Here is a 14,561-nt window from a genome sequence, read left to right as displayed (position 1 = left end):
TATAAAAATCTCATTATGATGTAAAGAGTAAATGATTTTATAGATATAAACTCTGTGTTTAAATGTAATCGCAGACTGAACGTACCGCCATCCGATAATTGAGGAGACGTTGCAAGAGGGCAAGAGGCAGTGCATCACTCTCAGCAGCAGAAGCTTAGATAGAAAAAAACTAAACCAAATGTATTTTACATTTCTGGACAAAATCTGGTGTTTCGTGAGATCAATCACTTCAACCTGACCAAGTTGTTTGTATGTGATGAGAATTCTACAATAAACTAATACAGCCGTATGACAACGTCAACAATGAAAAGCTTAAGATGATGACAAACATTCTTCAGTCTGCATTGTGTTAACTGGTAATGTGTGTCTTTATGTCAGCTACCTGTGTGGCGGTGCAGGTGTGGAGCCGAGCTCTCCACCTCTTTGGAGGCTTCCAGGTGAGACAAAGTTCCTCCATGAGACTCTTCAATGGCTCTCAGTAGTGAGGACAGTAGCCTGAGGCGGTTCTGACCCAAACCGTCACACACCGGCGCCTCCCTGCTGCTCTCTGGAACAGACTGGAGAAAACAAAGTAATAATAATAAATAAAAAAAACATTCATGTGGTTTAAAACATCGTCCAGTTATATTCCTCATTGATCCAGGAAGACGTGATAAATGCAGAGGATTTTGAGTAACATGTGCTTTTAAGAGTCATTAAAATCTGATGTAGACGTTCAAGTTAAGGAGTCGCTGATTTTCACTCTGAATGAAACAAAGTGGGATTGAGATCACAACTTTTCTGGAGATACGAGGAGAAGAGGAAGTTGAGGAACTTTACTCCTTTAATGGTCGAGAGTCTCCATGGAGGCGTTCAGGCTGAAGTAGCGGTTTGCTGTAGAACTCCAGTCTCGTGTGTTTTATTTATTTATTAATTTGAGCGTTTCTGAGGTTGATAGTTGCAGTAAACACAAGTTGTTTTGCTCTGCAGGCGTCGACCTGATCACAGCCTGCGACATTCGTCTTTGCACCCAGGACGCCTGGTTCCAGGTCAAAGTACGTCTTTTCATCACACTCAAATCACATGAAGGCACCGGGTAGGATCTGGAAAACCTGTAGTGTGAAGACCGTCCAGGCGTTTCCTGACGGTTTGTGCTCGACAGGAAGTGGACATCGGGCTGGCCGCCGACGTGGGGACTCTGCAGAGGCTCCCCAAAGTCATCGGCAGCCGCAGGTTTGAATCCTTTTAGACTTCTGAACGCAGAGCGAGAGACTTTCTCATATCCGCTTCAGCTTCACTCATGTGGAAGTAAAAAGGAGGATTTTTGTTCCGTCCTGTTTGGAATTGGAAGTGAAGACGTCACTAAGAGTCAGCGTTGAGTTTCCCAAGAACATCAGCGGGAGATGACGATACGTTATAAACGACTCACAAATGAGATTCATTGATCGCTTGTTTCGCCAAACGAACGAACCAAAGACTCAAAAGTATTTGTCCTTCCTCTGTTGAACATGAGTCGTGGTGTTTCTCTCTTCAGCCTGGTGAACGAGCTCGCTCTGACCGCCAGGAAAATGTACGCTGACGAAGCCAAGAGCAGCGGACTGGTCAGGTACACTGCCAACTATTTAACTCTTATCAAGAAGTAAACTCTCATTTTTAGACACATTGGATCGTTGGCTTTTGTTTTTTCCCTTTTAAGTTATTCACTTATATTACTAAAGTGCTGACAGGTCCATCCTCTGGTCTTTATTGACATGTCCTCAATGCCCAGAGGTCACATTACCGTTTAATTCCAAATAATATTGTGGTAGTTTTCTGAACGGGTTCAGCCATCAGGAAGTCAAATGGCCGATTATGGATCGACAAAAGTATTTTTTTCCTTCTCTGTGGATTTTCCCCTCACATGTGGGACTCGCCTCCCGTCCAGCCGGGTGTTTGTGGATAAGGAGGAGATGATGGCGGGGGCGCTGGAGTTGGCCGGGGAGATGGCCGGCCGCAGCCCGGTACGGTAAAAAGCCCGTACAACGACTAATGTCGGGTTTAAACGCTTAATTGAGCACCTGGAGCCTTGCAACATTAGCCGCCACTACTTTGTCGACAAAACTCTACCCCAGATGCAAAAGTGTGTTGCCGCACATGTGGAGAAAGCAAATGCTGTGAGCTTCACCACCGACATCTGGAGCTCAGACCATGGAGAGGCTCTTTAGCACAGCGTCGATGATCATTGAGGAGCACAGCAGCAGGCCGGCGGCAGAGAATGCTGAAATGATCATCTTCTTAAAAAGAATCTCCACATCATGCCTGGACTGCAGAAAGTGGAGATGGAGGAGGAGTAAGGGTTGTCAGCAGTTTAGTTAACTGACTGATTACTGTTTGTTTTCTGCTCTTGTTATTAGAGTGATGTGTTTATTTTAGCGATGACTAAGAGCAACGATCACATTGTTTTGGGCACAGTCAGTGAACCTGGAGCTGGGAACTCACAACTTTGAGCAGTTGGCCAGTGGACAATATCGTGTCGTTGTTTTTGTCCCTACCCTCAGTTGTTCCCACCATATACTGACAGTAAAAAATACCTGAAGTCAACTGGAATTGTTGGCTCTTTAAAAGTATCATTTGTTTTTATTGGATTTATTTAGGTGATTTGTCAGGGTCTTCCAATTTATTGTATTCAACTGTAGAATACTGTAGCTATTATGTTGAAGGTTAAAATGTATGTCACCAATTGGTTATAAATAAACAGTTCAAGTGATAAAAGTAAGTAAATAACCAATAACTATCCTTAATGATCATTAATCTTTATAAAGTGATTCTCAACAATGGGTCTAAAGGTTGCACGTTTCCTCAGTTGCTCAACAGCGAGTATGTTTACACAATGAGAGTAACTTCATTGGCTCCTAATGTGTTGTGGAAGAAAAAAAACTCCCGACTCGGGGAAATAAAAGCCTCAGAGGACGGAGCGAACGGCACAAAGCTTCAGACTCTGAGATGATGAAGATGAAACGACTGGTCGTTCTCGCAGGTGAGAAACTTTCTCTTCTCACATGAAATCTCAGTGTTGTGTTGCAGCTGAGGGTTTAATGTTGAATGTGTATGTGTGTGTGTGTGTGTGTGTGTGTGTGTGTAGCCTTGTTGTGTGTGTGTGATGGCGTGACGTTCGGCCAGCTGTGCAGCGGAAACCCTGGGAACAGCAAGAGGTTGACCGACAGCTGGGGTAGTGGAAGCTACGGAGCCGAACGGGGGAATAAACTCCACAATGGCTTGGACATCGTGTGCAACGACGGCTCGGTGGTCTACGCTCCGCTTGACGTCACGCTCGACAGGAAGGTCATCGTCTACAACGACCCCGCCAAGGCCGCCATCGACCAGGGAATCCAGTTGAGCAGCGGCAACCTCTGCTTCAAGCTGTTCTACGTGAGGCCGGACAAAACGACCGGAACTGTCCGCAAGGGCGAGAGGATCGGCGTCATGCTGCCCATGCAGAGCGTCTACCCAGGAATCACCTCGCACGTCCACATCCAGATGTGTGACAAGAGCGACCCCACCCCGTACTTCTGATCAGCAATAACCGATTCCTCTACTCGGCCCCTGATGCAACTCTTAGCTGGCCATATTATGAAGAACCTGACCTTTTTTCTTGCTCTTTAAAATGTTATTAAACAAATAAAGTTATTGCTTGGTGTGCAATGATGAATCTCTGTGGTTTATTTGGGGAAAACAAATCCAGTAAAGATGAAAAAGCAACAAAAACCATTAGACATGAATAATTTTTCTTATAATCATTTTCTAATATCCTTCTCTTATGATATAAAAATCTCATTATGATGTAAAGAGTAAATGATTTTATAGATATAAACTCTGTGTTTAAATGTAATCGCAGACTGAACGTACCGCCATCCGATAATTGAGGAGACGTTGCAAGAGGGCAAGAGGCAGTGCATCACTCTCAGCAGCAGAAGCTTAGATAGAAAAAAACTAAACCAAATGTATTTTACATTTCTGGACAAAATCTGGTGTTTCGTGAGATCAATCACTTCAATCTGACCAAGTTGTTTGTATGTGATGAGAATTCTACAATAAGCTAATACAGCCGTATGACAACGTCAACAATGAAAAGCTTAAGATGATGACAAACATTCTTCAGTCTGCATTGTGTTAACTGGTAAAGTGTGTCTTTATGTCAGCTACCTGTGTGGCGGTGCAGGTGTGGAGCCGAGCTCTCCACCTCTTTGGAGGCTTCCAGGTGAGACAAAGTTCCTCCATGAGACTCTTCAATGGCTCTCAGTAGTGAGGACAGTAGCCTGAGGCGGTTCTGACCCAAACCGTCACACACCGGCGCCTCCCTGCTGCTCTCTGGAACAGACTGGAGAAAACAAAGTAATAATAATAAATAAAAAAACATTCATGTGGTTTAAAACATCGTCCAGTTAAATTCCTCATTGATAAAGTGTGACTCACTTGTGCATCAGTGTTGATCAGAGCCTGTAACGTCTCCTTTTGCCTCCTCATCTGCTCCCTGTGCAGCTCCTGCTGCTGCAGCTCCTCCTCCTGCTGCCTCCTCATCTGCTCCCTGTGCATCTCTTCCTCCTGCTGCCTCTGTTGCTCCATCACCACCTCCCTTTGCTCTAACACACCACGCTACGCCTCCAGCCACTGCACCTTCTGCTGTTCCCGTCGCTGCGCCTCCTGCCGTTCCCATCGCTGCGCCTCCTGCAGCTCCACCTCAAACTGCCTCTGGTGCAGCATCACTTTTCTCTCATCCAACATTTGTCTCTCCCACCGCTGCGCCTCCACGATGGCCTCTCTGGAGCTCAGCGGGACGCTCCTCAGCAGGGGTTCTCCTGCCGCCGTGGAGGCCTGGTGTCGGCCCTCTGGGGTCAGAGATGTTCTGTGTGCGTCACTCCGGTTGAGGTCTTGGAGGGAGCGGGGGGCTGGCTGTAGCGGGGGGGGCTGGCTCTGGGCTCTGTGGGGAGCGAGGGGGGTTCTCAGTCTCTGAGGAAGATGCTCTGTGACTCTCTCCATGATGCTGTGGGTCAGGAAGCCTGTGACGTCCAGCCTCTGCTTCCCGAGACCGTCTGAAACCGTTTCCACCTGATCCGACAGCAGCTCGGGGAGATGAGGAGGCGAAGCCGTCCCGAACCCCGCGGTCTGGTCCAGGAAGGTCTGCGGGTTCTCCCGAGGTTCTGCGGGAAGCTGTGAGCGAGCCACCAGATGTGACAGAACTCGTCCTGCAGGTGGCAGCGACGCGGCGGCTGTGCTATAACGGATCCGTAGAGCTTGCTGACACTCCTCCAGGCGCCGACGGGCCACTTCCACCGATCCCTGATGGACTCTAATGAAACAAGCCATAAAAGTTGAATTCATGTACACAAATATGCTTCACACAACATTAATGTCATGGAGAATCTGTAGAAGTCCCAATTTCTCTACTCATGGTATCAAATCAGCAATAATTGATTCTGTGTCCGAGGATCGGGTCGTCGAGGCCCCTGCCGTCGACTGCCACCCAATCCACACTGCCCCCGACCCCTACGGCAGCCTCTGTAGGTGGTGGGCCCACCGGAGGATGAGGAGGAGGGGCCCGCGTCGTCCCTTCGGGCTGAGCCCGGCCGGGTCCCGCGGGCAAGAACCTGGCCACCAGGCGCTCGCGTGTGAGCCTCCACCCCGGGCCTGGCTCCAGGGTGAGGCCCCGGCTGCGCCAATCCGGGCGACGTCACTTCTCTCCTCTGGTGTATGTTCATAGGGATCTTCTGAACTGCTTTTGGTCGGACCCGTCGCCTCCCCGGGTGCCGGCAAGAGATGTCGGTGGGGAATCAAAAATGGCAGTGTTGCGGGCGCCGCCATACTTATTTACCAGTCGCCGCCATTTTTAAATAGTGCGTACCGGAAGTGATGTTCACAGACGCGACATACAGGAAGTGACGTGCCAGACCGCGAACGTCGGGAATTACGTTTTCGGAGGCCGCCCCACCGGAAGTGACGTAGGAGGACCTACTCGCCGGAAAAAAACTGTGCGCTGCGCTGTTCAAATGCACATTTGTTTGCATTGCATTGTTTTCTTCACACGTGTACTCGAAGCTCAACAGAGTAAAGGATTGTCTTCTCCTAAGGTAAATAATTGCACTTTTTTCTATGTGTAAAGTATCAGCCTGCACTAATAAGAATGAAATGGTAGGTGGAGTTATACCAGTATTTAGAGACTATGTTTATATTCGCACTGGAAGACCGAAGCCAGATCACGCTTTACAACCTTCCATGAGAGAACAGATATGTTCATCTCTCCCCAACTGTGTCAGTCTGTCCACATATCTCTGCTGCTTTATTTCTCCGTCCAGACAACTCACAGTTTACTGTGTGCCTTCACTTATCACTCCTGCTAACTGCAGTTTCATCATAACATTTAGTTACGTTTACATCCTAAATGGCTGAATTTTGTCACGTGGGTGAAAAGCCTCAAAACGGTGTGCATCAGCCTGCACTAATAAGTAGGACATGGTTGATAGGTGTCATTATATCAGTATTAGTGAGAGTAAGAGTTGTTTTATAGTTATGTTGGGAGCAATTCAAGTAAGATCAGCTCAAAGTTTATGTTGCTCTTTTTTAATCTTTGTTCCATGTGTTGGTTTATTTAGACCCGTACTGGTATTTTTTTTATCATACTGCATTACTGGATTTTTACAACCTGACTGGGATTTCTGTGTTATTATCAGTGCATCCAAATTAGAGAAAGTTTAATGGTTATGAGGGAGATCGAATATCTTATATATAACATACTGCAATGAATCACTTGGATGCTTGTCAGTTTGCATTCATCAATGAGAGATCAGTACATTTGAACAAATACTAATGATTCTGATTTAAATATTTTTTCAGATGCAGTGTTCAATCAGAATGTCACGTCATCGTAGCAGCGAATGCGTGGGCATGGAGCATTCATATGCACACCCAACAATGCACACAGCATCTGTGCTGACCACGGATCCAGAGACCGTAAAGGAATTGAGTGTCGCATGTCTGCATGCAGAACACTCCTATGACTCATCAATCAAGTTTGAGATTTTTTATGTAACATAAGCTCAATTTGTTTATTTTTATTCATCTGTATTGCAACAGATCTTCGAGATGCTGAAAGAGATGGAGGAGGTCACGGAAATCAAGAAGGGGGACCTGAGACTCATCGATTACATTTTTGATGTTGTGCTTCCAGAATTAAGATGATCAATCGAATGGAGGACATCATAGAAGTAGTGGTCAATATTTTGTGTCTTTTGAAACCTATCTGCATGCACCTTGTCTATCTTTTTCAGATCATCATCAACATCCTGATGGCTGAAGGTCACACAAGGCTTCAAGCAGAGGTCATCATAGCCAGTGGGAGAAAGTTCTAACAAGCTCCTGTCGTCTGTGCTCTCATCCTCCCTGCCGGATGTCGAACAATATCGTGGTTTGAAGTCTCCTGTCCCCATTTTCAGAGTGTATCTTTTATCTATCTGTCTGTCCTGTCCTCTCCTCTATCCTCTCACCCCAACCGGCCAGCAGAATGCCGCCACCTCTGACTCTGGTTTCTGCAAAGATTTCTTCCTGTTAGAGGGACTTTTTCCCTTTCCACAGTCGCTCACGCTTGCTCATGTGAATTTGTTGGGTTTTCTCTTTAAAAGTGCTTGTAAATATAATAAAGAACAATGACATGATTCATGGATGGTTTTATTCTTTTAAAGTTGTCAGATGTACTTTTTGAAGGTTTGTCATGGACATTTACTCTGAAGTAACTACAGTTACTCTCCATTCTTGTAGTTAGTTTTGCTTAATGCACCACACATTGTCACTGCATGAATGAAGCAGGCAGATCAGTTTAGTAGCTGAACTCTACAGATGTGGTTCCAGCTGCAGTGTCTTGCTGAAATAGGTTCAGAGAGATATTGAATATGGAATATGATGGGGCGGGGGGGGGGGGGGGGGGGGGGATTCTCCCTCTTCAATCCACTTGGCTCTGGACCTTATAAATACTCTGAGCTTTGTTCACATAATATCTACTGGATGTTCCTCCAGTGTTCTTGTGTTTCTTCAAACTTGTCTTTGATGTGATATGTGTAGGATTGTGAGTTAACAAGTTAGTAAAGCAAAGATTAGCATGCAGATCTGTGGCAGAGCTAACTTTGGTTTACAGGTTGATAACAGTGCCTAATATCATTATCAAAAGAATACGATCACTGTAACAGAATCAACACATCTTCATGAAAGTTAAACAGTTCTATCATAGCATCAGGTTTAACTAATCTCAAGTAATGCCCAGTTGTTACCACTTCCTTGAAGGAGTTCAGTTGTTGTCCTGCTGGAGATAATCTGGCGTCTTCTCCTGTAGTTAGCACCTCCTGCTTACTGTGGTTGCTGGTTCTGCAGGCTGAGGAGAAGAAGATGAAGTTGATGATTCAGGAATCTTTCTTTACAGCTCCTGGTTGTTCCTTTTGTTCAGACTGAGGAGCTGGTCGCTCAGGTCTGTGATGGTTTTCCTGCTGGTTGAGGAAAACACAAAGAAGTTCTGTGAGGTGTTGTTTCCCTGGTCCCGTCCTGGAGGAACTGGTTGGTTTTCCTTGGTTGATGGGAGATCAGACTCTGGGTGCTGGTCTCCGGGTCCTGGGAAGGTCTGACCCTCGTGGTGGGGTCAGCAGAGGAGTTGAGGAGTGAAGGCCCCTGGTTGCAGACCTCTGGTGTTAGCTGTATGCTAACACTGGGTGTGCTGCCTCCTCGGGGTCTTCGTTGCAAGAGAGAGACTGTGGGACTGGTTCTGCAGCCTTTTGTTACAAGTGGGGATTCGAAGGTGTGAATCCTGAGAGCTTCAACCAATCAGTGACTGGCTGAATGCATGGGGGGAAGCATCTTGTGAGCAGAAAGGGGGGGGGGGGGGGGGGGGGGGGGGGTCCTGCAGAACGACACTGGGCATTGAAATGGATTTGATTTCTGACCCTCATGGAAACAGATTTATCATCGTTCCAATAAGAGACCATGCGTTTTCATCTCCGGGTATATGAGGAATGCAATACTGCAATAATAGCTTTCATTGATTGTGGGAAGCAAAGATATAAAGGAGTGCTTTGTGGCCGATCCTCTGTGAACAATACAGACTTATTCAGCCTCGGTTTTGGAAAAGGCTGCTCCTGTCATCTGTGAAGGCTCCATACTTTGTGAGGTTTTCACAAAGGTCGTGGCTGAACTGAATGTCCCTGGACAAACAGTAGAACTTGGCTGTTAGCATTTGGCTTTTACAAGCAGTTTGTGCTGCAGGGCCTCACGGCGCCACGTGGCGCTTCTTCTCACACGGCAGAAGCAAAGCATCACTTACTGTGCTCAGTGCCTGCCGACAAGCCGAAGTGTCTTTGGGCAAGGCACTGAACCCGCGAACTGCCTCTGTGTGTATGAAGTGTGAGAGTGAGTGGTTGGAGGGGCTGATGATTGGCAGCCTCACTTCCATCAGTCTGCGCCAGAGCAGCTGTGGACACTATAATATGCAATAAAAAGCATATTTAAGTGTCAAGAAAAGTGCTATATAACACCGATGCATTATTGTGATGATAAATGACTAAAGATGAGCTTTCAGTTTCAGTCCTGCAAACTCAAAATGAACAAGTTACCATAATCTAAATTCTTTCATTTACTTTGAGTACTGCAAAATATTAATTCAAACTTTATAGATTTTCTGTTGTGATGCAGAGAATAGGATGAAAATGTCTCTGTTTTCACAAAATCACCCAATTATTACCCCCCCCCCCCCCCCCCCCCCCCCCAAAAAAAAAGAGTACATTCTCAACACCAAGCCCATGAAACCTTCCAGTGCAGTGATGTGTCAAGAAACAATCTCCTATATGTGTTTTTATAAATTCACTCTAAAAAGATCTGTTGAAAAACACAAATGTGTGTATTCTTTGAAATGGTTCTAATTTGCTGGGAGCCTCTTGTGGGCTGGTTTTGGCCCACAGGCCTTATGTTTGACACCCCTGCTTTAAGCACTTAATAGTAATTTAATTACATATCTCACATTCTAATGTCTTTTAGTGCTTCATGAATAATATTTTACTTTTACTTCAGTGGTCCTCTCTCCCCCTCAGATTAGATATTTACATGTACTGCATGGTTACATTAGTCCTTTTTCTTTCTTTTTTTAACAAATACTGCTGCTTCCATGCTTTCCATGTGATGACCTTGCTTTTGCATTGTTGATTTTTCCCCCCAGGCAGATGGTAATAGAAGAAGCCACTTTATTATCCACAGATCTATGCTTATTACAGTCAATGATGTGAAGTTCCTTGTTGCAAATGAGCCAGTAGTTCATTCTGTGCCAGAATCTTCACATCAGTAACAGTTGCTGAGTCTCCACCTCAGTTGTTTGTTGGCTCATACGGCCAGACTGGATTTTGAGGGATGTGGATCACCTCAACCTTTGACCTACTTCGCCCTTCATTTTGTCAACTTGTTATTAATTTTCTGAGCCTCCCAGAACTAACATTCATTTCATTTATCCAGCTGCCTGCTCAACAATGGATGATCCCTTCCTTGCTGCCTTGAGGGACACTTGAAGAGTACCTTGAAAAAATGTTGCTTGACAAGGTAAACAACACACCTCTCAATGTAATCTTGACAGGAAGTTGACCTTTTTCTAATGAAACGCCCATCTTCATGCACTTTTTTTACTTTATCCATGCAGAAAAACCAAATGTCATTACATTTAGGTAAACATCTTTATTCTCTTCACATTCTACATTTTCATATCACAATTGTTCCAGCTTTAGCAGGTGTTATTCTATTGATGATGAGCAATGCAGCCATGACTGAACCTCCACTATACATTATTTTAATATTATGGAGTATTTCAGTGTTCTTTGTTTTAACCATGGCAGGTTGCCAGGACGATGGCTGTGACTATACGACAACAAAAGACTGCATGGGTGACGTGTGCAGGAGCATCAGTCAGTCCAGGAGTGGGAAGGAGCCAGCCACCTGAGTGTGTCTTAAAGGAAGCCACCTGCTGAAGGGATGAGGAGGAATTAAAGTACGCCTAGCATAGGTGTAGCCTATTACCCCGATTACGACCCCACCCAGGAGCCTGCAGAGAAGGAAAAAGCCAGCGAACCAGCAGAGAGACTGACCCACAGGGGTCTGAACACATGTTTCACTTCCATCTGAGGTTATTCACAAGCAAAAATAACATTTATAAAGAACAATCCTTTCTCCATTTGCAGCCATTAAGCATGTATAATGTATGATTCCTTCAAGAAAATTAGGGTATTTGTGAAGCACATTTGGATTTTAAGGACATGCAGACAACGCATACACATTTAACACGTGCTGGTTTTTTTATTTATGATGCATCCACTGTATGTTTCATCCAAAAATAACACTGTAAAATGAGAATCAGAAAACAGGTGGGTAAAAAACACAGGAATTGGAAATATGCTCATAGTAGGCTTGACTTTTTAGCAACGGCTGGTGTGAATCAACTCCAATCTTGTCAAGTGGGGGTTAATCTGACACTTGTCCTCTTATGCAGGGCCTCAGCTGTCTGCACAGTGTGGTTGCCTCAGCAGCATGATGGTCAGCCTCAAGATGAAGTTCTTCCATTATCACAACTCACACACCCACACACACACACACACACACACACACACACACACACACACACACACACACACACACACACACACACACACACACACACACACACACACACACACACACACATTCAACATTAAACCCTCAGCTGCAACACAACAATGACACATCATGTGAGAAGAGAAAGTTTCTCACCTGCGAGAACGACCAGTCGTTTCATCTTCATCATCTCAGAGTCTGAAGCTTTGTGCCGTTCGCTCCGTCCTCTGAGGCTTTTATTTCCCCGAGTCGTAGAGTTATTTCCCTCTATATTGTTCCTTCTTTCTTTAAGAATGGACATTTGAAGCTGCTTTTGATAATAAAGTTTGTTTTTTAAAAGGACTAAGTTGCAAAATGTGTGGGGAATTATTCTTTTCTTTTTCTGATCATCATAAATGGAGAGAAATGTTTTTTTAAAGCTCACATACTTAAATACACTCAATAATCTGATTAATTATAATGTAACTCATTCTTACATCAGTTTTTATATTTTGATATGGGCAGTTGTGTGTGTGTGTGTGTGTGTGTGTGTGTGTGTGTGTGTGTGTGTGTGTGTGTGTGTGTGTGTGTGTGTGTGTGTGTGTGTGTGTGTGTGTGTGTGTGTGTGTGTGTGTGTGTGTGTGTGTGTGTGTGTGTGTGTGTGTGTGTGTTTATTTTTTTGTGAAGCACTTTGCATTGCATTGTTATCTGTACAAAAAGTGCTGTATGAATAAAGTTTGGTTTGATTTGGATTGCTTTGATGTGACTTTGTTAGTTTGATTGGCTTTGATCTGCCTTGATCTGCCTTGATCTGCCTTGATCTGCCTTGATCTGCCTTGATCTAGTTTGAGTTCCTTTGATCTGGAACAAAGCCAGATTTCGCAGCTATAAAGCTCCAGTTCACATTCGCCCATCATTCTGACTTTCGAGCAGGACCTGATAGCACTCAACGAGCCAACCAGCAGCCTTCCCAGCATTATTGTTGCCTTTTTTTGGAGACCATCAACGGACCAAAGTGTCTTCAGAACCCATCTCGTTCAATCCTTCAGCGACGAAAGTCTCCAAAAATCGACAGGTCAGATCATTGGATTCAATTTTTAGGATTTGAAGAATTAGATTTGAAATATTGCCTGGAAATACCTCTTATTTTACTGGTATATCAGGTGTTGGCAGAACGTAGAGCAGTATTACCGTAATTCCTAGTATACCCATCGGCTGTTAGCTTCGCGCCATCATGTTCGAGATCCCCACGGCTCGAGGTGTTTGCAGAGAAAGGACAGAAATGTGTGAATATGGTGGCGATATCATAAACATCAAGAGTAGATGTCGCAGCGACCTCCACTCCGTATTATAGCTGGCGAGTGGTGGCGCCGCCATCGTGGTTCGGTCGCCGCTCCGCCCAGTCTAATGTGTTTGACGTTGTCAGAGACTTTAATCAATCATAACTCCTGAATACAAACCAGGCATTTACTTCTAATTTGTTTCATTTGAGTTTTTGTGTATATTGAGTGTGTATCTGTCTTTCTGTTGCCTCCACAGAGAATGGACAGGATGGCTTCACGGTGTCCACCCCAGGGGATCGTCCTCGACGTGTCTAACACTGTTCAACTAAACACCTGTAAACATCCATGGAAGCCCAGCATGAAGAGCCAGAAGGGCCCAGTGCTGGATCGTGAAGCACAGGGCACAGAGGTAATGGCAAAAGATCACAAGAGAAGCACACTACCAACACCACACTAATATTCCTGAAAACAATGTGTTTGTGAAAGAGCTTCATCCACAATAGCCTAAAACAAGGGACTCCTTATCAGACAACCATCATATCTGATAGAGCAGGTTTCACTATGTTTACATGATGAGTTAATAATCTGATAATTCCAGAACTCACATAATGACTGGATGTACATGTAAGCAAGCAAACTGATTGATGATCTCAGTTATCAACCATTTTTTCTAATTGCTTTCCCCCCAGGAGCTCCTCGGGAAATTCAGGAGCCTCCTCAACAAGATGACGCCCGAGAACTTTGACCAAGTGGTTAAACAGGTCAAAGCTCTGAAAATAAACACCGTGACGAGGCTGAAAGGTGTCATTGACCTGATCTTTGAGAAGGCCCTCGCAGAACCCACATACACCGTCGTTTATGCGAGAATGTGCTGGTGCCTTCTCTATGTAAGTATGATTTATACAATTTTGACTTTGAAAAAATACAGTTTTCGACCAGTTGTCTGGAATCGCCACCTTGGGCAAGCTGGGAAAATTAGTGCTTTAAGAAATGTGTTAAACTGCGAGGATGAAGCAAATTGAGCCTCAATGAAAGCCCAGATATGGTGAATGTGATATTTTAACCAACCAATGTCAATAATATCTCAGAAAAACCTTTGTCTTAAGAGTATTTTTTAATGGTATGAAGGTATAAATATCTTCTTGTAAAAAACAAGATGGACGACTGAAAGAGTTGTATAAATGTAGAAATGCTTTGTGCCACACTGCAGAGATCAGCACTCTAAACACCAGTGTGGTGGATTATTCAATATTACACGTTATCAGCAGTCCACTTCTTCTCCTAACCTCAACTTCTGTCTGTGGTTCACAGTTAAACATTCAAGTCAAAGACGGTCCCTACAGCGCACTGGACTTTCGCAACCTGCTGGTGAAACGCTGCAAGACGGAGTTCGAGGACGAGGAAATCACAGTCGAGGAGTTTCGATTGTGGCGGAGCGAGCTGGCCTCTGCTGAATCGGTATGCATTGATTCAACTCCACATTTTTACTACAACTCTCGCAAAGACATGTCTGAATAACTTACCAAGGCTAATATTCATATTTAATTAATATCTATTTTTGTTTTCTTTAGTCAATGGAGCGCCAGCAGATTCAGGAGGAGATGGAAGAAGCTCGGGTCAAGGCCCTGAACCACTCCATTGGGAATATAAAGTTCATCGGTGAGCTGTTCATGATGAACATTA

At 44.7% G+C, this 14,561-nt stretch overlaps 2 protein-coding genes across 2 annotated transcripts; both read left to right on the top strand.

Moving 5' to 3' along the window:
• Positions 1–15: 15 nt before the first annotated feature.
• On the top strand, positions 16–2,183 carry LOC308139177 (delta(3,5)-Delta(2,4)-dienoyl-CoA isomerase, mitochondrial-like; the record flags this gene model as incomplete). Its single annotated transcript, XM_080508522.1, has 7 exons — positions 16–20; positions 379–437; positions 970–1,034; positions 1,142–1,212; positions 1,514–1,585; positions 1,904–1,979; positions 2,034–2,183. 7 exons carry the CDS (start codon positions 16–18, stop codon positions 2,181–2,183), a joined length of 498 nt encoding a protein of 165 aa, XP_080364648.1.
• A 777-nt stretch (positions 2,184–2,960) lies between these two features.
• LOC308138963 (leukocyte cell-derived chemotaxin-2-like) lies at positions 2,961–3,642 on the top strand. Its single transcript, XM_080508254.1, has 2 exons — positions 2,961–2,995; positions 3,101–3,642. Exons 1-2 carry the CDS (start codon positions 2,962–2,964, stop codon positions 3,529–3,531), a joined length of 465 nt encoding a protein of 154 aa, XP_080364380.1. The 5' UTR covers position 2,961; the 3' UTR covers positions 3,532–3,642.
• Positions 3,643–14,561: the final 10,919 nt, after the last annotated feature.

This window comes from Blennius ocellaris, assembly GCF_963422515.1.
Source record: "Blennius ocellaris genome assembly, chromosome: 14".
Classification (NCBI taxonomy): Eukaryota; Metazoa; Chordata; class Actinopteri; order Blenniiformes; family Blenniidae; genus Blennius; species Blennius ocellaris.
The sequence above is the reverse complement of the archived record's forward strand: the minus strand, read 5'-3'. Positions and strand labels throughout refer to the sequence as shown.

Bases quoted from the DNA above. Each gene is read 5' to 3' on its own strand.
- LOC308138963 (XM_080508254.1), top strand. From the start codon at position 2,962: ATGATGAAGATGAAACGACTGGTCGTTCTCGCAG. The intron at 2,996-3,100 runs GTGAGAAACTTT...GTGTGTGTGTAG, and splicing joins ACGACTGGTCGTTCTCGCAG to CCTTGTTGTGTGTGTGTGAT.